The sequence below is a fragment of the Cydia splendana genome, chromosome 1, assembly GCF_910591565.1.
Source record: "Cydia splendana chromosome 1, ilCydSple1.2, whole genome shotgun sequence".
Classification (NCBI taxonomy): Eukaryota; Metazoa; Arthropoda; class Insecta; order Lepidoptera; family Tortricidae; genus Cydia; species Cydia splendana.
In genome coordinates, this window is record NC_085960.1 from 1,958,036 (window position 1) to 1,981,390 (window position 23,355).

Genomic DNA, 23,355 nt, shown 5'->3' on the forward strand with positions numbered 1-23,355 from the left:
CACTTGTCTTTTTCGTCTACCTACTTGATATGTCGATGAATTCGCAACACTAGCGCAAAGTACTTTTTCGTGGTGGACTGTCGAAAATTATAAAATAATTTATAAATACGCTATTAAATATGCTATCACGCGTAGCTTTGCGTTCAGGTATGTACATTTCAATTATATATTCTGGACAGGCCTTGTAATAAAAAGAAAATATGATTTTAACCTTAACCCTAAGTTACGACGTTTATGTAATCACCGATTTGACAATTGACGATCGGTTTTACCTGTTTGATCTAATTTTAATTGATATTTTTAAGTTTTTAAAGTCACTGCGCTTAATTATGCGTCATTTTACCATAGTTCTTGTGTTGGCAATGTTTTGGACATCTTTAATTAAGTACTATATGTATAGGTTATAACCTTACTGCTATGCTCAACCGAGGGTTTTATTCTTATAAGTGTCCTTCAACTGTATTTAACCTCATACAAAATAACGTACAACATGCGCTCAAAAACCTCTTACTGCCTTATATATAAATTAATTTAATCACAATGAAAGCCATTTAAACCATTACTAAAATCCACAATATCCACACACACATTTCAGAGAAAAAGCTTTGAAATTGTTAATTTTAATTAATTATTGCTAGATTAAACAGCTGACTTGCCATAACATGATATTACGAGCCCCGATGCACATGTTTTCGTCTAGTGAGACCATTTTTTGAGGTTCTCGCGTTTGTTCAAAAATAATGTTTTTATTTAAAAATTACTAATATTTAATGCTTATATACTAATGTAATTTAATTTTATATGGTAATACTCTGCAATAACTAAATCCAAATATAAGAAATACCGTTTGTACTGAAAGAAAAAAAATAATGATTTTTTATTTTTTTATTGACGGGTAGGATTACAACATATGTGAAAAGGGCTATTACAAGGGAAAGCAATAGGGCTCTGCCAATGTACTGATAATTTTGTTTCGAGCCCATGCATGCAGCAGTGCTGTAGGAGAGGACAATATGATTTGGGCAACGTTTTTGAAAAGTCCTTATTTTCAGCAATAAAAGTCTCATGCAATTTTATTATACGATCAAAATAAACTACATTAAACATTGCTATTATGGTTCCCATTACTGGGTCATTTTATGTTCATGTGTAAAATTTATTAAAATAAACAAAATTGTTGCGTGGAACTAGACGAAATAATTTGCATCGGGGCTCGTAGTAGAGATAATGGATGTCACACACAATATATATAAAAAAAAATAATGTCAGTGCTTTTATTAAAAAAAAACAATTGAAGTCATGTTAATGTAGTGAGTTCATTTATTTTCATTTTTAATTCATTGTGTTAAAAGTATCTCAAGAGCATTTTAGGTTTTATTTTATTAAGCTTCTTCAAGAAAAGGAGGTTCTCAGTTTGACCCCATGGTCTAATAAAACATGGTCTTCTATTCCCAGAGTGACACGGGCCTACGTCACAATAACATTGCCACTTTATTTCAACATAACATGTTACATGGGTACATTATACCTATGGTTAATAAGTTAAAATATTTCTTTATAATTTTATAATTTTCATTTATATGTATTTTATCTTAAATTTTACAATAACACGTCATTTTTAATTATTCGTTAGCAATATCTTCCGATTCACGAAAGAAATTTCAGACGTTCGGGTAATTCTGTTTACATTACTGGCAACACAGGATAGCGCTGTGACATTTGACAATTCGGATCTAGATAACTTCATGCCCTGACCGTCATCCTTGTCGAACGCGTGTTAATTGTTATTTCCTTCTCGCTCAGTGTCAGCAGTCGCAGTGTTTTCCAAACTTTTCACGTCGTAAGCTTGGTAATTAATGTGTAACTGTGAATTGGTTTTTCAAACGTTTCTCTTGTATAGATAAATAAAGTTTAATTTAATACATTAGATTTGTTTTATTTTACTATGTTTCTACATGAATAACTTAAAATTAATGCCGTTAAAATAATTTTCACCGTTGATTAAAATTCTCCCACATTTTAAAGTTTGAGACCCTGTAAACAGCATGATGACGTAGGCCCGTGTCAGTTAGGTCATACGCGAATCTCGGAATAGAGTACCAGGTGGAGTATATTATTATACCATGTTTGACCCGTTAAAACAATTTTCTTATTATTTTTTTACTAGCTCTCTTCTTATTTACTCTGTTTAATTGTTGTTAATCTTAACACATTAGAAATGGTCATGAAAACCAGGGTCTACTGTGGACATTACCAAAGTTAACAATTCAGATGATAATAATTAAAAATACTTCAATATTAAAAATAGTTAAATAAAGTTCAACTAAGTAAACATATCTTTCATATTGCAGCGGCGTCCCGACAGTCCGCGTCCACCGCGCTGGTGGCCCGCAGCGCAGCCACCGACGTCTCCGGCGTGCGCGATGAGAAGAACTTCCCCAGGCCAGTGAGAGGCGAGCCCGGCAAGGTGCGCCTTGGCTTCATCCCAGAGGAATGGTTAGTGATTCTCGGCCCAATAGTCTAAAATTATGCTCTTTATTTGCACCATTCTTAATTCTTAAAAACCCTTGAGTTCTCTGGTCCAAAGCAGGAGTAAAATAACTAAAAATAGTAAATATCATTAGTTTCTGTATTTATGTTCAATTTTCCAAAGAGCCGCAATTGTACTTCAATAGCCATGGCTCGCTGACCTATGCCCCAAAGTATAATGCCATATCCAAGTTTTGAAATTATGTATATAATTTATATTGGCAACATCACTTGACTTTTCCGTTTTGATTTTCTGTTCCTTCTGTGTGTGCATGATAAAGTACTACTATTGTAGTTATCTTTAGGGCTCATTTAGACGGTATGCGAACTCGTATACGATTTTAGTTACATTGCGGACCATTACGGTTACATCAATTCAGCCAACCGATCAAAAAACGCAATGTAATGAAACTCGCATGCGAGTTCTCGCACTGTCTAAATGAGCCCTTATTCTTGGGGTCACCTTAAGCTCAATGGTAGACAAAATTGGTTTCTTTATGACCCGAAAACTAAACTGCAACTACATAATCTAATCTACCATTCCAGGTTCCAGCTCTTCCACTCAAAGACCGGCGTGACCGGCCCCTACACCTTCGGCGTCGGCCTGGCCACATACCTCTGCAGCAAGGAGATCTATGTCATGGAACACGAGTACTACAGTGGTCTATCTCTGCTGGTCATGGTCTACGTCGCTGCCAAGAAGTTCGGACCCTCTATTGGAGCTTACTTGGACAAGGAAGTTGATGTGAGTTACTTTAACTATATATATGATAAAATATTATTTGATTTAAACTAACACGATTTAATTCATTAGATTTATAAAACTAAGCGCCACTTGCACCATTCTACTAACCCGGGGTTAACCTGTTAAACCTTGAGTTATCATGGTTACCAGTACAATTTGACACTGGGTTAATGGTTTAAACCCTTGTATCACGGGTTAGTGGGTAGGTGCAAGTGGGCCTAAGTCCCATGTTAGTTTTAAAATTATGATAGAATATATTATTAACTTATTGAAATAAGTTGTTAAACGATGTTCATGAATGTAAAATAGATGTCTAAAGAACCTGGATTTTTTTTAATTTAACAACAATACACAATATATCACAAACTGAAATGAACGGTACACAGTATTTCCGGACCGATATGACTTTCAAAACTTCAATAAAACCAACCTTTCTGGTGTCCATGGGCTACGTAATTGCTTACCATCAGGCAATTCGTTTTTTCGTTTGCCTATATTGACCTTTTGAACGCCACAGACGGCAATTGACGTCAACGCAAAATCGTGACACCGACGCCAAAGACGGCATTTGACGTCGATCGTTTTTTGATGAAAATCTACTGAAAAACACCCCACTTTTAGGTTGGCATTATTTATTCACAAAACTAAATTTTACCCCCGTGGCGTCAGTGGCACGGCAAATGGATGCGCCGTTTGGCGTTCAAAAGGTTAAGAGTACTGCTATATATAAACAATATTTTTCCAGTCGATAGAGTCAAGCTGGAACGAGGGCCGCGCACAGACCATCGAGTCGCTGGAGAAGGCCATCGCCGAGGAGAAGAAGGCCCAGTGGCGCGCCGAGGGCCAGGAGCTGCTCGTGCAGGCCAAGAAGGAGAACGTGCTGCTGCAGCTCGAGGCCGCCTACAGGGAGCGCCTCATGAAGGCCTACTCTGAGGTACAGTATCCTTGTATCACTGACTATATTGAAGACTATGGCACCAATTGTTAAGGCATCCCTGTTCAAGCCAAGAAGGATGTGTTGCTCTCGAGGCCGCCTACAGGGAACGCCTCATGAAGGCCTACTCTGAGGTACAGAGTCTACAACAATCGTCATAAAGAGTTAGCTAGACTATCTAGAGCCTTGAAAAGACAGGTAGGGCGCAATACTTATATCATCAAAGTTGATGGCATTTCTTAAGGTATGGGATTTTAAGGTATTGCCCCATAATGCCCCCCACCCCCTAGCTACGGCCTTTACGGCGGGGAAACCGGAAAGTGAAACATGTTATGTGGTTAAGGGGTAGACATATTCGTAGCTAAATTATGAATATTATTATGCAACAGATAGATGAATAGAGGTTCAAGGCTAGAAACAACTTAGATCATTTGTAAGTACGTAAACAAGCACATAATGGGATTTTTGTCGCCATGCGCTTAAACTCCTTAACTGCATAAAATAATATATTTTAAACCTGGATCCCGACCTGGACCTCGAACACGCGAAAGCGAGAATGTAAACAATTGCAGGGCCATTTGCGGGTTTATCTTCATTTAATATAACGATAATTTGAAGTTGTTGGCATATTTGTTATTTATCTACGATAAGTAACATAAAACCTCGTTTTCCAGGTGAAACGCCGCCTGGACTACCAGCTGGAGAAGTCCAACGTGGAGAGGCGTCTGGCGCAGAAACACATGGTCGACTGGATCGTGTCCAATGTTACCAAGGTAATTATACTCTTGTCAAACAACTTTGTCAGTAGAAAAAGGCACAAACTTGAAATTTTAAAATTTTCTATGGGACAATAACCCTTAGCGCCTACATTTTTTAAATTTGCCGCTTTTTTCTACTGACGTCTAAGCGTCAGTGGTACCAAGCCATCTGGCACCAACTCGCAATCAACCCATTGAATGCCAGCCTATCATGTGCTGTTGATTATGGACTGTAGCCGCGTAAGTTAACGTCTTTAGCTGCGCGCGATGACGCGTGGCGCTAAGTCGCGTTCAGTTTTATGATGGGGCCGTGTCGTACAGCTGCGTTCGTGACCCACAAATGATCTCACCGGAAGATCAGCGCTGACTTTTGGGTTAGCATTTATGCTGAGGCGGGACCATTTCGTGGTAAACTATTTATTCATTTTATGTTTAACTTTCTTTATTGTTCTTTACTTGTGTACCTATGTTATAGTTTATCACGAATAAATGAAATGATTTATGATTTTAAAAGGGTTATGGCTAATAATAATAGTAAATATTATGCATAATCCAAATGTATGTAAGGCGTCCATAGGCTACGGTGACTGGTTATCAGGCGGGCCGTATGCTTGTTTGCCACCGACATGGTATTAAAAAAAATGTTATCTTGCAGGCCATCACCCCCGACCAGGAGAAGGCGACCCTGGACCGCTGCATCGCCGACCTGGCCGCGCTCGCCGCCCGGAAGTAGACTTAGAACAATCGTGTACATTTATTTAATGAGGATATTGAGGATGTATTGAGTAAAGAGATCAGTTATTATGAAGGACTTTTATTATATACCAGGTAAACCTTCCATCCATCCTTTATTTGATGGCGAAATAGACTTTCATTCATAGTATTTTCTTTAACCTTTTGAACGCCACAGACGGCAACTGACGTCAACGCAAAATCGTGACAACGACGCCAAAGACGGCATTTGACGTCGATCGCTTTTTGATGATAATCTACTGAAAAACATCCCACTTTTAGGTTGGCATTATTTATTCACAAAACTAAATTGTACCCCCGTGGCGTCAGTGGCACGGCAAATGGATACGCCGTTTGGCGTTCAAAAGGTTAAAAAAAACTAGTGAATGCTTTAATTTATTAGCAAAATTCATTCGTGTAACGAAATTTAATCATATTATTATTATGAGACTAATTTTGCGTCACACAATGGGAAAAGTCGTTCATGGGTACCTAAATTATACAATCAAGATTAAATCCCCTTAATTCGTCTACAAAATGGGTAACTTTAATTACACAAAGTAATTAATTTGTGGCATTATCTATGCAAAGGGACCATATTGTCGATGGCGTTTATGCCGCACTGCATCGCGATTTTATATCAGAGCATCGTTAATAATGGCGTAAGCGCCATCGACAATTATCAAGTACTAGAGTCGGTCACCACGCTCAGTTTTCATGCCAAGTGCTACGTCAAGTATGGAGCTTATAGGGATATCTATGCATTCTTAGGTATTGCCAAGTTCTGCAAAGTTATCGTGAACAAAGTCTATCAACTATACACAGGGAACTGAAATAATAAAAGAGATTGTTATTGCCGTGTTTATTAGGTACAATACATTAGCTGGACAACATTAACGGTTTAGTCGGGAGACCCTTAACATCTGACAATATTATCCGACACAACGAAGCCCGCAAAAATATATGACTTTCGTTGTACAAGATATTATTGCAGGTTGTAACAACAACATACTCTAATGACCAATTGTAAACCTTACATTTTTAACCCTTTGACCGTCAAAGACGTCAATAGGGGATATTACTGCAATGTTCTGCCGCTAGAGTGCAGCACTACCGACTCTAGTAAATTCATAGACTAACTTATACATACTGTGCCTTAAACTGTTTTTTGACAAGTTTTCACAGACAATAAAATATGACATTGATCCATCAAGGCGGTTTGTTAACAAGAGCCTACCGGTAAACGCGAAAATCGAAATTTAGTTATCTGCCCCTTTATCGCTCGAATATGCAAGAGTGATAGAGAGATTAGATTAGATAACGAAATTCTTTCCTTGCTGTTGTTGTCTGTAGGTACATGTTCGTACATGTTTTGTGATCGTCACGAATAAAAATCTTTTATCTTTATCTTTAAATTTCGGCTTTCTTGTTTCGCGGTAGGCCATGTGATTGACGTGACGCTGACGTGTGATGTGTCAATGTGGTTTGTTTACTGTATGTGCCACTAAGGTGCCACCTACGCAGAGCTTTGCCTAATATTCCCTATTGATGCGCGCGGCTACAGCCCAATATCAACCTTCATGCATTTTGACAAGGTTCACGATGACGCGCCCTACACGATAGGCGTGGCGGTCTAAGGGTTAACAGACGAAAAGCCAGAAATTTGAATGTGCTGCTGTTAGTACGGTAACGTTTATCGACATAAATCATTGGTCTCTTTTTAACAATGAGGGACAAATGTACAATGTCGAAAAAGTTACCGAATAAGGGATGTTTCACTTACAATCGATGCTTACAAACGCTATTAGTAATAACAATACATTCCATTTATTTCCTTTTAAGGAAATAATTGCGCAAATTAAATTAGTCAATTACGACTCCAGTAAAAGGAGGATTCACAATACAATTTCAGACATACCTACCCCTACTTATCGTTATGTCAAAAAAAGTTAGCATAACTATCTCATTTTTTTACATTCTCTAAAAAATATAGAACCAATTTAAGCATAAGGCTGAACTTCGATGTTTTTTTAGTAACTAAGTAAAATAGAATACTTAGCCTAAATTCGCCCACATTTAATGATTCCATTGTGTTACGAAAATTAATCATACACATGTGTACAGACATAGACATAACCGTTACATAATGGCATCAACGAAGTATTACGTTTGTCAAATTGCAGTGAATCCACCTTTCCAAAAACAATTGAAATTATTTTGTTTATTGACAATTCTCATAACACTATAGATAAGAAACACACACTAACAAATATTATGCGTAATGCGAATGATTCAGAATTGCATTTGCACTGACACTAACGTGTCTTGTACTTAAGTAAACGTAATAGTATTGAGTAAATCACAACAAAAACAATACTGGTTTAATAAGAGGCATTATATTGATAGGTATTCATAAATATAACAAAGAAAATATCGCACTCAAATAGTGTCACTGTCACTCCATACGATTTAAAAACATTCTATCGATGAAATATAATTAATAATAATATTTTTCTCATAGCTTGGGTACGGTGACTGCTGTCAACTCCATACAATTTGTAACTTTAAAACGCAAGATTGTATTGAAATGACAGCTGTCACTTTACCAAGTTATATGAAAAATACAATAATCATATCTTATTTATATGAATCAATTTTGAATTGTGACACTATTCATTGCAATAAAAATAAAAAATACTCACAAACAAAACCTGGATGCCATGTGTGTTAGGGCCTGCTAACTTTAGGTAAATTTATTAAAAATCCATTACATTAAAACGTGCCAAACGAAATGTCTTTAGAAATTCAATTTTACTTCCAAAAAATGCTATTTCAAAAATTAGACTGTTACACTATTTAGTTAGTATAAAATTATTTTTGTTAAACTATTGTAGAAAAACTATGCACTTCGGCACCATTGGCAGTGTTTTAGCTCACCTATTTACTACGATAACATCAAACAGATTAGACATGTTTAGACATACAATTTGGTTAAATAGGTCATTTAATTCTGCTGTCCAATTATGTATGGTCACATTTAAAACATGTAAATTTGTCTAGTAGGCCAAAAATAATAATGATTCCATTGCGTAACGAAATATTAAGAATACGAATAATTTGCGTTATATTAATGGAATCGGATAATTTATCGACGAACGGACTCCGTTACTAGGTTTCTTATTTCTTCAATATTTTAGAATAAATATGTCGGGACCTTTCACATCAAACATATAATTCGCTAACATTGTTTACACATACATATATACGAGTATACAAGCTTGTAGTTAAAATATCCAAGTTACTGTAAAAACTACTTACAAACGTTAAAATGATTGTAAAACCGTATTAAAACTTGTGCACCACAAACCGCACAGCAAAAGCCCGAACCAATAAATACAACGTTACAAAAATATATTTATTGTATATCTCTTTACAAAACAACTACAAAATGTGCATCCTATTATGTAATTATTGTTGTGCTGGCTCAAAACTGACACTGATCTTTTAAATATATTCCCATTATTTAAATATATTTTTAGTAAATAAACACAAGTACGGCATTCCGCGAGAAATACGCCTATGCAACGCTTTTGCTTTGTATGGCAGCTACCTCAATGAAATCCGTAAAGCTCGAAAATATACTGCCAATTTACTAGTCAAGTCATAAAATATTACCAGACCCAATATCGCTTTCTCTGCATTTTCACAAGTACTTATTAGAATAGTATGCGACACTCTCGTGGAATGCCCTAAATCACGTTGAGATATATTTTAAGCACGTTGAGATAAATAAAATAGATTAATGTCGTTTGCGTCAAACACATTTCAAGTTCTCACTAATATTAAAATATTTTCTGGATTTTCAAAATAATTCAATTATTCAGATCAGCCAGTTAAAAGAAACAGTGTCCCTTTTCAGCCGTTGAACATCGAATTACAAGACTACAGCTAGCTAATATTAAAATACCGAAAAACTGTTAATAACAAAATACATAAACATTAGTATTTGGTTTACAAACGTTCGGGGGACGTCCTAGTTTTGTTACTGATTTTCTTAGTATTAAATACAACTTAATAATGGGAGAGAATAGTTATTTACACACATCAAGGGAGGTAAAAGTAAAGAATACCTTAGACTCTTGATGCGTGATTGAAAGTCTTCTTTATTTAAATGGCCCAGGCCGCACAGGGTGACATGAAACTAAGGAGTAAATGCAACTATGGGTTTATTGCGTCTATTTGTTATTTCTTGAATACGATTGGTCGGAACGCCCTCTGTTACGTTTTATTTCCAAGTAGCTCAGGGTATTGTCCCAAGATGAGGAGCTCTTATATATTCACGTAGTTTAAAAAAAGAACTCAAATAGACAATAGCCCCATAGTCGCTTTAGCCCGGTCAACCTTACCTTACTATATCCACCCTTATTTCAGTAGTCAATATAAACAATTTTTCAACTTTTTTTTTCTAATTTTACCCTTCTTCGGTGATTAATCGGGATCAAATCCCATCGACAAAATGACTCAAAAATGTATAAAGATATACTGCTAAAAGCTAAGTCGATAATGTTAGCACCGCCTTCATATAGCGCTAATTAAATGTATACGACCATTATACGAGTTGAATTGATAAGAGAAGAAAATTAAAATAAAGCTTATATCAAAAGCTTACTTAGTTTAAAATTTAGTAAGTTCCATTGTGTAACGAAATTTTGTAATAAAAATTGTATGTAAAATTTTTGCTACACGATAACTATATATATCTTTTTGACAAACATAAGCCTTATTCAACCTTAAATTCGGTATATCTAAATGGCCGTATACATTAACAATACAGCAAAATAACTGTTAAAATTAAAGCCTTAATTTTAAAGCGATATTTGGTGTTCTTTTCTCTCAGTAGTAATTTGAAGTATGGCACTAGTAAAAGAAATATAGCACCTCTAAAATAATATATGGAAAAATAACAACAAAAATGTAATTGATGCATTGTAATTATTTTTTTACTCTTAATATTTGAAACAATAAATGCATCCACCAACAAATCATAACTATCCCGTAATAAAGCTTAAGAACAACCTAAAAAAATAAGAATAAATACCTAGACTTAAAATAGTCTATGCTTTAAAAAAATGTAAAGAAAGAGTAGAAAAACAAATCTCACGGAACAAAAAATAAATATTAAATATTGTGATATAAAAATATGTTTTACATGTTCAGATTATTAGAGGTACAGCTCTGTTTAGCTAGATATAGTGTACAGTGTACAGTAAGCTTCAATAGTAGAGTATGAAACAACGCGTATAAAGTATCTGTCACCCCCGATTACTTTTCCACATAGAGATAAATCACGACAGTTTGCGTTTAAAAGTATTTGTAATATGCTATATGTCTATAGAGACATATTTATTTTTGTCAAGTTATGAGAGAATGATACTTTTCACGCGTAGTCTGATCCGCTACTTTTGAATTTTTGATACTGACTGGACAGTCATAGATGTGACTCTATAAACCTGAACAAAGGTTTTAAGGGCAAACATGACCGCTAGCTAGTTTCATTTATTCCTAATCTACTGCTAAGTCTTAGCTTTGCTGTTAATTAAATTAATAATGATCTTTCTTTTATCGTTTCTTTCCCAGTTAGATTGATTTAAATTTTGTTATGTTAAATCTTATATTAAGATTCATTAGTAGTAAATAAGTTTTCATTTCGACCCGATCTTTCGTATAATACAGAGCCTCAACATTGCTAAAATCATGGAGCCATTTCTTCAAATTGAACATAGTTAAAGGTTCCCGTCAAAATTTAATTGATTCCTTTGTGTAACGAAATATAACTATATGTATGACTAATTTCGTTACACAAATGAAACAATTAAATTGTAATCAATTTAAACATGTACGTGTACGGAATTTCCCGCAGACGGCTTTGGCTGCATTGAGTTACAAAAAAAAACTTCAATCTTAAACGTACCGGTACTCAATACATTGGTGTTCTAACCTTGACTTCCAGCAAAGACTTAACAGCATCTGAACACAAAACCTTACGTACGTTACAAAATCGCGCATTTCCTGCTCTTTCTGCCGTGCTCGGCCTTGATGTGGACTCTCTCGGCCTCCTGGAACCGGCGTACGAGGCGCACAAGTTCGTGGAAGGCCTGGTCGACGTTCATGCGGGCCTTGGCGCTGCACTCGATGTATGGCACTTTGAGCTGGCGAGAGAGGGCTTGGGCCTCTTCTAGTGATACCTGTAAGAGAGACAATGAATTATAGTTGGTCTAATAATAATTTCATTATTTTTACCTTAAATCTGACGTTTCATCTGGAATTAAGAAACCAAGTTTCAGTTGGAAGTGGAAACGTCGGGTTTAATGTAAAAATGAATGTATATAGTATGTAGACCCGTTCATATCATTAAATTTGTGTACATAATGCGAGAGTTTAAAGTGTTAAATAAATAATCTTTATAGAGCTGTCCCAGCTTTTTGCAAAATTTTATGGGAGTATGCCCATTACCCTACGTGTTACAGATAGCCCCCTCTGCAGAGCTTGCATGGAGGCAGAGGAGACAGCCGCCCACGTCATTCTCGAATGGCCAGGGGTGGCTAAATACCGGGCACAACACCTCGGCTCACCGGGGTCTCTCCCAGAAGTCGTCGGCAACGTCAAGGGTCTGCTAGGCTTCCTGGTAGAGTTGGGTTGGCAAGAATAGTGCCGCCAACCCACCACGCAAAATAGGCGCATTAATATGACGTCGAGTTGCGGAAACCAAGCCCGCGAGAACCTATAACCTATATATGGGAGTATGGGCTCGGCAACTAGAAAAAAAAATGTCTCACAATTTCCATACGTTGTTCGTTCCTTCTATTCCGTTACCGTCATCTAAGTATGACACACCGACGTCTATGAAGATTGGTAACGGAATGTCAATCTTGAGACATCTTTTTCCTAACCATATGGGAGTGACCATAATTTAAAAATATTCACTGATTTCTGTAAGACCATACCAATAATATAATAAATAATAATATAACTTTATAACAGCAATTTTGAGTTAGGTCACATTAATGTTATACGTGACATCTACATTTACGACTCATAAAACATTTACGTCAACTCCAGCGTTCTCGGGACGTTGTAAACATAAATACACAACGAATTCATTTTGAATTCTACACTGCTTCTTGTTATACTCTGCTGCTTCGGGATACGGTTTATATTTGTTTGTTTATAAAACGTTGTCGTCATAAAATTTACTACACTGGCCACAACACATAAATGTCAAACTTAAAAATAAAATTCTTAAAAAGGAAATATGCTACACTGAACTTTAGAACTTTCTACTCTATTATTCAAAGCATTTAGTATGTAGGCAAGAATGATAGTTTTTAAATCTAACCAATGACCAAGGGCCTCAAGCGACACTCCCAATGAAGACAATGACAGGCCTACATTGAGTCATACTGCGTCATATAGGGAGAACGTATGACGTATTACAGGACGAACTTGAAGGAAAACAAATACATTATTCACCCATGTGTTCGTGTTTGGATGAACTACTGGGCAAGCCAAACAATTAAGTATTACATCATAATTATATTATTTGGGGATTCCCCGGTTAAAGTAAGGGATTTAATGTATTTATACCTAATGGGTATTTAGTGCAAGGTAAATTTGAAATTAAACTCTTGCAGCAGGCAGTTTTGATGGTTGTGCCAGCCTTGTGAAGTTTATACAATCGCTACCATCATATTTTGAATCTTTTCCCATGCAAGGGTGATTTTTTTTTAACATACGTATAGGCTCTAATTGAACCTTAAATCCACAATTTTTAGGGTTCCGTACCCAAAGGGTAAAACGGGACCCTATTACTAAGACTCCGCTGTCCGTCCGGTAAAACGGGACCCTATTACTAAGACTCCGCTGTCCGTCCGTCCGTCCGTCTGTCACCAGGCTGTATCTCACGAACCGTGATAGCTAGACAGTTGAAATTTTCGCAGATGATGTATTTCTGTTGCCGCTATAACAACAAATACTAAAAACAGAATAAAATAAAGATTTAAGTGGGGCTCCCATACAACAAACGTGATTTTTGACCGAAGTTAAGCAACGTCGGGCGGGGTCAGTACTTGGATGGGTGACCGTTTTTTTTTGCCGTTTTTTGCATTATGGTACGGAACCCTTCGTGCGCGAGTCCGACTCGCACTTGCCCGGTTTTTTAATATAAGTAATGAAAATAAGTCAATACAATTACGCGGATAGTTTCATAAAACGGGTGAAATTAAACATAATTACCTAGTAACTGCCTAAAATGAGTCTTTATTCGTCTATATTTAATTGATACCTTTGTGTAACGAAAAAATAGTTCAATTAATTTTCGATTTGACGAACACTAGCTGTAACTGTGATGACGTAACTTTTTTTTTCAAAATTCCATAGCAATATTATACTTTTTAGGTGCTTAGTTTCTTACCACTCTCTGCGCCTCCAAATCAGCTTTATTCCCCACCATGAGCATGGGGAACTCGTCCCGGTCCTTGACGCGTAGGATCTGCTTGTGGAACTTGTATAGCTCGTCGAAGCTGGAGTGTTCAGCCACGGAGAATACGAGGAGGAAGCCTTCGCCTGAGCGCATGTATTGTTCGCGCATGGCGGAGAACTCCTCCTGACCCGCTGTGTCCAGGACTGTAATCAAAGTTATTAATTTTATTGACCGAGTGAGCGCGAAGTCTTTCGTCTGCCCGACTAATCTCATCTATAGGTCGCATTTCTCAAACGATTCTCGTGAAATTTTGTGAGCAGGTTCAAGGTTCATATGAAGTTTTTTGGTCTATAAAGGTCTACATAATACTACATATTAACTCACATTTATAGACGGGTCTATTGCGCATATATTTTTAGACCCATCTATAAATGTGAGTTAATATGTGTTCAAAACGTGAAAGTTTTAAATACTATATAGATCTGTTACACAGGGTGGCGATTTTGGTTGGTCCCATAGTAAAAGTTGCTCAGTATAATCCCAAAACCTCCCTGGCAACGGGAATGCACTTATTTTTTAGCCACCCTTTACCTAGATAGGTACTAATAGAAAAAAGCGTAACTAAACCATTGAAGATAGTAACTTGAAGTAGTAAAAATGGGATTGAAATCTTTTAACTATGATGGACAAAGTTAAGGGTGGAGGCTACTTTAGAATACACAATGTCACAGAAAGCGTTATTTATTCAAGTAAGATAACAATCAAAGAGCATTTTGTTACCACTTATCTTGTCATCTCAACTAATATAAACTGATATGTTATCAACTGTCTGAGATAACATCTATAAATACTCTTATTCAATTGGAGACCAGACTATTTTACGAGCTCCGGTTATTTCATAAAAACTGCAACACTCTCAACTGTCCATTGGTGGACCTTATTACAAAAGACATAAGGTCCACCGATGGACAGTTAACAGTGTGGGCGCTGTTACAATACTATGAATGTCAGGTTAAATAACAGTACTAATTACGAGAATGATGAGTTTAAGTCTCCGTCACACAGGCGCGTTTTGCAGGCGGCGCGTGAGCGAGGTGCACAGCTTTTACATATAAAACGCTCACGCCGCGCTCACGCCCAGCCCGGAAAACGCGCCTGTGTGACGCAACCTTTAATATAATATGCACCTAATTAAGTCATTAATGCCTTGTCTGAGTATGATAAGGACCAAACTTTTAGATAATATTTTGAATTTTTATTTTTCGGATCTATACAGCAGAATTAACATTTAACTAATGAATTATTACAACCACACACTTATGAAATATTAAATTAATAACTAAATAATGTTGAAACCCATGTGTTGTTTCAATGAGTGACATAATTATTGTTAAGTAATGGAAATGGATAACTTAAGGAGGCACTTAAGAAAAATAACTTTTCACATCGCCTATTCAGAAAAGGGCTTTTTCTTCCCCGCTAGGAGGGATCAAAGTGGCACTTTTCTTCCCTGCTAGGGGGGATCAAAGTGGCACTTTTCTGTTCTAGGACAGTGTTTTTGTTATTTTTTACATTCCTTTTTTAGATTGAATAATATTTTGTAACATAATAATTGTGTCACACTAAGATTTTGTTATTTTCCTCATAGTTGATGTGAAAAGCAGTATGTGTCACACGGTATCAAAATTATTTCGTCTTGGGCGTTAATACTTGAATCCCTCATTACGCTTAGGGTTCTACTTTAGAATCCACCGCTTCATTCAGGATTCAATGTACGCCCTTGACGGAAATATATCATTTTGATCCCTTGTAACACAAACTACTATTACAATTTTACAGGGATCTCATTGTGTTAACGATTTTTTTAATCAGCTAATACGAACAGATGTTATTATTTCATTGTTTCTTTGAAATATACTCTTTTTTTTATTTTTCAAATTTGAACTACAACTAACCATTCTTTATAAAATATAATATTCTGTAATGATTGGTAAATAAATACTAATAAGGAAACTTTACTACAGAAAGTACTTGTGTTCTGCCCACAAAATACATAACTGCATACATTGACAACAGCCATGACACACTGCCGAGTGCCGCCCAAACATAAAACGGTCAGGCCAATCTGGCCAATGATCCAAACACAATAAAAATTATATTCTACTCACTGTCCAATTTCGCGGGAATATCGTCTATCACGCATTGCTTCGTGTAGCTGTCTTCAATTGTAGGGTCATAGTCGGTCACGAAATAGCTCTAGAAAAAAAAAACAGGGCACTTTAAGACCACTTGTAACAGTGGGCGGCGTCTTTGAGATTGGACCTTGACACACACTTTGTGTCATAACTGAAGGAATTGGAGCAAAATCAGGACTCTCGGCGGCTTCAACTAAGGTTGATGAGTCAAAGTTGCAAAGTAGATTCTAAGAATAGTAAATACCTTGTTTGGAGACCTTGATTAACCTATTACGATTTTACCTGGATAAATTGTATAGTGATAGCACTTTTCCCAACACCACCACCGCCCACGACGACTAGTTTATACGTCTGCGCTTGATTAGGTCTATCTCCTGGCCTAGACATTTTGTAAAATTATTAGAAAACAAGTATTTTAACACAAATATGGTCCGATTGATCCTTCGCTGACGGTCACGGATGACACAAGCGACGGAATTTGCACGGCACTACTTGACAGATTGTTCGGATCATAAACACTGAAACTGTATAAAAACTATTTGAGATCAACATATAAACGAGTCCAACTTCAGAAAGTTCTGAGATATTTTGACAGTTAGTAACGAAAAGAAAGACAATCAAGTATAGTTAATCTGTGGCTCTTATTGTTGTCATTTTATTATTCCATTGCCGGGTGCATTATTATGAAAATTAAGTACAAATCATTCTAAATCATGATTAAAATAGCAGCATTAAACGACGAGTCTGAGGATGAAAGTGGATCAGAAGAAGAAGTCACAAAAGAAGCCCTAGAACAAATAGCATTACAACAATACGCAAAGGCTCTCGAGTTACAAAGAAAAGGCAATTTGAAGGACGCTACCCAACTACTCAAGGATCTCCTGGACACGGAGCTACTTTATGATATTAAGAAACCAGCACAAGGTGAGAAAATATCAGGTCCTTTGCTTAATTTAAAGTATTTATGTTATAAAAATCTTGCAACAATCTTGAGTAGTTCGGATGTAGACGCCGCCATTGATTGTTATTGTGCGGCCTCGGAACTTGATGATACAGACGTTACATTGTGGCACCGTCTTGGACAACTGTGTATGCGCGGGAAACGGTACGAAATGGCCCTCCATGCTTTCCAACGCGGAGCCGACCGCAACCCGCGCCACTGGCCTTGCCTCGACAAAATTGTCACTCTACTGATGGGACTCGACTTTCATGAAGAATGTATATCAGCTATCTATGATACCCTACAACTGGATCCGGGCTATCTCAGAGGTTTAGCCTACAGAAAACACATATTCACTACCTACACATACATAAAAGATTTCATGGAATATCTCAACTCTATGTACAAGTGGAATGAAAAAGATGATGACCCAATAGATGAAGATGAAGCGAAGAAACTGTTAAAGGAAGCAGAGGAGATACATGAGGAATTCATAGAGCAGCAAAGAAAACAGAAGCACAAATATGTATTACCCCGCTTAAAATTGCAAAAGCCAATTAATAATTTAACATGGAAATCAGTGGGAGAATCTCTGATACACATGCATCAATATATCTCAGACAATTGCTACAGTCATGCCTGTTCCATGGATGTTATATTTGAAAAGGAAGACAAACAGGAACCTATGGAAGTATGTGAGGAGCCAAAGAAAGATGAACCTCCTGAGAAAGCTGAGGAAAATGCAGAAAGTGATAAAAATAATGAGATTGTGTCTGAGAATGACAATGAAATGTCAGATAAAGACAAGGCTGCCACTGATACAGAGAAAGTTGAAAGTGACCTAGAGAATGCTGCTACAGATCCGCCTTCTGAGACACAACCTGAAGCTAAAACTCAGAAGAAACAGCCCGTGAGAAGACGAGGGAGTGCCCTTAGCTTCTTGCAACAATGGGAGTGGTGCACCAAACGGCGCTCTGGCAGAAAGAAGACAACCAACAAAGCGGACAAACTCAGTGATAATATCTATGATACTTTAAGAAGAATGGTGCCACCTTGTCTGACTTCTGATAATACTGAGAAAAAAGAAACAAGGCAGCCTTCTCCAGATGTTACAGATCTAGACAAGCTGTTTGATGAAAAAGATCAGCATGAGAAAAAGGACAGTGATTATTTTGGCACTGAGATTGAAAATAATGATGTGCAACAATTCATTAACAAGTACATTGAGAATAAGAAAGATATAATTGATATTTTAAATGACTTTCTACAGATTTTAGCAGGAAAATGGAAAGTAAAATGGCCTGAAGGTCTTTCAACTATATTTATTGCATGTAATAAATGCTACAACAATCATATTGATGTGCCAGCATGTACTGGAGATAACCATGATGAATTGAGACACTATACTGCAGTTAATATCTTGGTTGAGGAATTTCTAGTCAATGAAAAGTTGAATATAAATGACAGTAAAGACACACATGCTTTAGATGTGATAGAGTCTATCGCCATGATTCTTACTATGAATCCACATATTTTTTCAGGCATTGATTGTCTGGAAAACATGTTGCGCTATCTTTGGGTCAAAGTGCATATTAATTTATTGAATAAGTGTGATGAATTAGCTTTGGATGCATTGTATCAACTATCCTTTGAATTTGAAGCAATGGGGGAAAGCAGTGAGAAATATAGTCTGCAAATTATTAACTTCACATTTAAACCAATCATAAACAATGATGAAATAGCAGAATATATAAAATTCTTAGAAAGAAATAAAAAACTATCAACAGTTATGGAGTTATATGACCAAGGTCACTATGAAGAAGTATTATCGATTATCATAGATTCATTTGAACATTGCAAGACTATAGCTAGAAAGCAAGAAGAAGAGATGTCTTTAGATTTTGCTGTGCAACTATCTCTTATTTTGGACACATACTGGGCACTAGAAAAAGTAAATGAGTGTTTTAAATGGTCTTTAACATGCTTACATGAGGCCTTAAAACACTATTTTCGGTATACTTCAGGTTCAGAAGAGTATAATAAGTGGACCCTTGCTGTTGTCAAAATACTTTGCTGTATGGAGCACATTCTGACTACAGAAGGTTTGGTCTGCCTAGACACAGTCAGTCAGAAAGAGATAAGTCAAGGATTGGAAGACCTTATCAGAATAATTGGGCATCAGGTTGAAACCAATGCAACAGAGATGCCTTTTGGAACAATCATTCCTTGGATTATACTGCATTATATTTTACAAAGAGAAGAAGATCAGGGACGAGTAGCAATGCCCAATGATGGCGAGAAAAATGATGATGATGTTCCAAATCCTTTAATGGTGTTATTTATTGCACATCAACAACTTGGCGATAGAGGCTGGTGCTGCAGTTCTGATGGGAAACTGCTGTACTTTATTTTAGATACAGTGGTACCGCGAATACGATCACCAGCTTTAGCAAAATCAGCAGAACAATTATTGCAATACATGGAACAATGCGTCTTTTGCTTATTCGGTCATCCAAGTAGAAAGAGTAAGATTAAATATTTGGCAGACCATAATGTAACTCCACATTCATTAGATTGGCATAGAGCTCAGCAGCTTTACGAAATATTTAGGCCTCCCACACTTCCCGAACTGGAGGGTAAGGTTTCAGCCATAACAGCCGACACAGAACAACTGTTCCATCGCATTTTGGCACTACTGCCTTCAGAATGCGATCCACATAAGTACGTCTCCGAAATCGAAAAATACATAAAAGGCGTTGAAACGAAACTGCCAACCGTACCCTCTCTCTTACCGTACAAGATGAAAGATATTTACTTTTTGTTGGGCGACCATTACTTTAAAAGAGAAGAAGCTAAAATGGCAGTTAAGTTCAACATACTCGACGTTATCGTCAATAACGACCGTTTGGAGTCATGGGCGCAAATAGCCCTGGCAAAAGCCATGAACTTGGAAAGGCTATTAAACTCCTGTAAGAATCTGAACAATGAAAGGGAGTTTTTGAATCCAGCGCGATCGACGATAAGATGCTTCAAGCGTTCTTTGCAGTTAGACCCCGAACATTGCAACATGTGGATTGAATACGGAATGTTCGTATACATTATCCATTCATTTTGCTCTCGTGCTTTGAAACAAGCCAGTGAATCTCTGAGCATGGATGATTTTGCGTCTCTTGAAAAGCAAAAAGAAGACATGTTGGATACTACGCAAAAATGTTTTACTACAGTAGATGATCTCAATAGTGCCACTAACGAGGATAAATCGGATGAGGATTCATGGCTTTACTTTTATATGTTGGGTAAAGTAGCCGAAAAACGGAACAAACCACCGGCTGTTTATTTAGATTATTATTCGAAAGCCGTAACAATGCTACAAAAGACGGATGCTATATACCCTCTCAAAATCAACTATAATGCGCCCGTGCATCTCTGCATTGAAGTTTTAGAATTGCACTACAGAATACACGCCTCAATTTTAAAATATATCGAACAACACGAGAACAAACCCATTCCGTCGTCAGTTGGAAAAGTATTCCAGGCATGTATAGACGAATGGAGGAAGGGACCGTTCTCAAGAAAATCTGCAAAGGATCGAGAGGATGCAGCTAAAGAATCGGAAAAAGCTGAAGCAAAACAAAACGAACCGGTTCATGCGGCTAATATACTCAAACGTTCTGTAAGTGACGCGGGCGAAGAAGATAACGTGGAAGCAAAACGGCAAAAGTTAGAGGCTGCGGCGGCGAAAGTTAGACGTTCTGCTTCTTATGATACTGAAAGACTTAATGCTAACAAAGAACTTACCTCAACTCAAAATGCTGAAGCAACATCGAATGTAGCGACTGAAACATCACAAACTGTTGAAGAAGATGTGCAAATGACAGAGAAAAAAGATGAAACGGTAAATATAACTGCAGAACAGGAAAAAGTATTCGAGATACAGCAACCACAAGACAAATCAGAAGTACCGCCAGCAGTAGAACATACAGAAGAAGAAAAAGAAAAAGTAGACCCTGACAAGAAGGAAGAAACTAGTAGCTCATCATCTTCGTCGTCTGATTCCAGCTCAAGTGACTCCACGTCAGATAGCAGTAGCAGTAATTCAAGTAGAGATAGTGAATCATCTAGTAAATCTGCCAATGAGTCGAAGCCGCTAACAGAAGAAGAAACTATGAAAATCATTAATGCATGTTTATACGCACTAGAAGACTGCGCGAGCAGATTTCCTCCGCACTATAAAGCAATTTACCGATTGGCGCATTATCATTTCTATTTTAAGAAGGGGAAAAATATTGAGCGATGCCGAGATCTAATGTTATCCACTTTTACGTCGAGTTTTGGGTTATCGATCGGAGGGCTGTTTAGTGAGAGGAGAATGACGAATTTCTTCAACAATATTTGGAAGATTCCAGTGATGGAAGTTGAGAGAGCTGGAGGTTTCGCGTTCCATATGAACCGGTGTGTCCTGCTCACGATGGAAATATTAAAAGAGATAGACGACCATAAAACATTACTTGACTTGAGCTTGCAACTGCAGAGAATCCCTGAACCGGACAAAAGGTACTTGCGTGATGCTGATAGGGAGGAACTAGCACAGCAAGCGTTCTCTCTGTCAGTACAATCTCTGAAAGGACAAGTGCTCAAGTTTAGTCAGCAGCCAGACTTGAAGAGCAACGACATCGAACAGCAGGCGCTGAAAAGCCTCATGCTCGACATTTACAGATCCTACCAAAGAACGCAGAAACAGTCAAATTCCAAGCAGTTCGTCAATTTAATCATTGACGCTTACAAACTTATCACGACAATTCCTATTACGGAAAACACTAATCTCGTTGACGTCAGTCTTAAATATTGCCAATCGATCGCTCGTTCGTCGTTGAAACAGTTGAACAACCTTGATAATTTAGAGAAAACTCAAAACGCACAGAAGAAGCAAGCAGCCAAGATGGCAGCTGCTGCCGAAACTTCAAAGGCGAAAGAAGCGACTAATCAAAGTAAATCAGAGACAAAAGTTACTACGTCTGTGTCGATGCCGCTACCAGCGGCGGGGAGTGGGCTTCCGAAGATGTCACAACACGAGATGGCAGCAGCCTTCCAAAATTATTTGCCCATGTTGAACGATCCCATGCTCTCCCAACAAACTGCGGCTGCACTATCCCTCTCTTACTTAAGCAACGCTTTAGCGGGCTACACTTCCCTGCAAAACACTTTGCAGAACTCCCTCCAAAATTCACTGCAGAATTCTTTCCAAGCAGAATTCTACCGACAGTTCCTCGGACAGAGCTTCTCTCCGTACAACGTGCCACCGCCCGTTAAGAAACAAAAACGTGGCCCAAAACCCAAACCTAATCCTTTAAGTAATCAATTGAAGACTTCTCACGCTTCAAAATCTTTTAGTGGCACTAGCACGACTTCGTTATCCAAATCAGTCAGTACGAATACAACTAGCAGTATACAGAAACCTGTTAGCAGCTTGCAAAAACCTTCACCAAGTAATTTACCAAAAATGTCAGGCAGTTTGCAGAAGTCTACATCAGCCCCTTTAGCTCCAAGCATGGGGACAGTATTGGCCAGTCTTCCAGCATCGATGACTGCTGGATTAAGCAACTACAATCCGCCCCCTATTTCCTCACACTCTGTACCCACACAAGCGCACATGTCTACGGCATCTACTGTAAATACGGCCATTCACACTAAGCCACCACAACCCCACCAGCAGGTCAGTCCAGGAAAAACTCTACAGGAGAAACTAGCGGAACGTCAGAAAAATATGCCTACAATGAGTAAATCTACCCAAAATGTTAGCTCCCAGGAAATTAATGCTTCAATAAGTAGATTGCCGTCATCTTTAACGATTACTAAGACTGGTGTGCCAAAACAGGCGCCACAGTCAGTTATACAAGGCAAAAAGCCAGAGGCTAAAAAGTCACTTTCATTTAATGAGACAGAAACTCGACCTAAACCTACTATATCCTCAGATGAAGTTATCGTGTTGGATGATGATTAAGATTGTGATTAGTCTTAAGTCCCGAATTATGTATTTTTCGAA

The 23,355-nt window shown here is 37.4% G+C and overlaps 3 protein-coding genes and 1 long non-coding RNA gene across 4 annotated transcripts; 3 read left to right on the plus strand and 1 right to left on the minus strand.

Annotated features, from left to right (window-relative positions):
• The first annotated feature begins 15 nt into the window (after positions 1-15).
• On the plus strand, positions 16-5,770 carry LOC134806704 (ATP synthase subunit b, mitochondrial). Its single transcript, XM_063780030.1, has 6 exons — positions 16-147; positions 2,352-2,496; positions 3,076-3,274; positions 4,020-4,208; positions 4,883-4,981; positions 5,622-5,770. Exons 1-6 carry the CDS (start codon positions 120-122, stop codon positions 5,697-5,699), a joined length of 738 nt encoding a protein of 245 aa, XP_063636100.1. The 5' UTR covers positions 16-119; the 3' UTR covers positions 5,700-5,770.
• Positions 5,771-6,551: 781 nt separating this feature from the next.
• On the plus strand, positions 6,552-8,749 carry LOC134806718 (uncharacterized). The gene is made up of 2 exons (XR_010146553.1): positions 6,552-8,238; positions 8,293-8,749. It is a non-coding gene; the product is annotated as an uncharacterized LOC134806718 (long non-coding RNA).
• Positions 8,750-9,092: 343 nt separating this feature from the next.
• LOC134806712 (ras-like protein 2) lies at positions 9,093-16,901 on the minus strand. Its single transcript, XM_063780039.1, has 4 exons — positions 16,655-16,901; positions 16,346-16,433; positions 14,169-14,380; positions 9,093-11,943 (listed from the first exon to the last, which is right to left on the minus strand). The coding sequence occupies exons 1-4, from the start codon at positions 16,757-16,759 to the stop codon at positions 11,749-11,751; spliced, it is 600 nt and encodes a 199-aa protein (XP_063636109.1). The 5' UTR covers positions 16,760-16,901; the 3' UTR covers positions 9,093-11,748.
• Positions 16,902-17,042: 141 nt separating this feature from the next.
• Positions 17,043-23,343, plus strand: LOC134806723 (calcineurin-binding protein cabin-1-like). Its single transcript, XM_063780048.1, has one exon. It carries the CDS (start codon positions 17,086-17,088, stop codon positions 23,311-23,313), a length of 6,228 nt encoding a protein of 2,075 aa, XP_063636118.1. The 5' UTR covers positions 17,043-17,085; the 3' UTR covers positions 23,314-23,343.
• The last annotated feature ends 12 nt before the right edge of the window (positions 23,344-23,355 follow it).

Bases quoted from the DNA above. Each gene is read 5' to 3' on its own strand.
- LOC134806704 (XM_063780030.1), top strand. From the start codon at position 120: ATGCTATCACGCGTAGCTTTGCGTTCAG. The intron at 3,275-4,019 runs GTGAGTTACTTT...ATATTTTTCCAG, and splicing joins ACTTGGACAAGGAAGTTGAT to TCGATAGAGTCAAGCTGGAA. The intron at 4,982-5,621 runs GTAATTATACTC...GTTATCTTGCAG, and splicing joins TCGTGTCCAATGTTACCAAG to GCCATCACCCCCGACCAGGA.
- LOC134806723 (XM_063780048.1), top strand. From the start codon at position 17,086: ATGATTAAAATAGCAGCATTAAACGACGAGTCTGAGGATGAAAGTGGA.
- LOC134806712 (XM_063780039.1), bottom strand. From the start codon at position 16,759: ATGTCTAGGCCAGGAGATAGACCTAATCAAGCGCAGACGTATAAACTA. The intron at 16,434-16,654 runs GTAAAATCGTAA...TTTTTTTTCTAG, and splicing joins TCACTATACAATTTATCCAG to AGCTATTTCGTGACCGACTA. The intron at 14,381-16,345 runs GTGAGTAGAATA...CTTTGATTACAG, and splicing joins TATTCCCGCGAAATTGGACA to TCCTGGACACAGCGGGTCAG.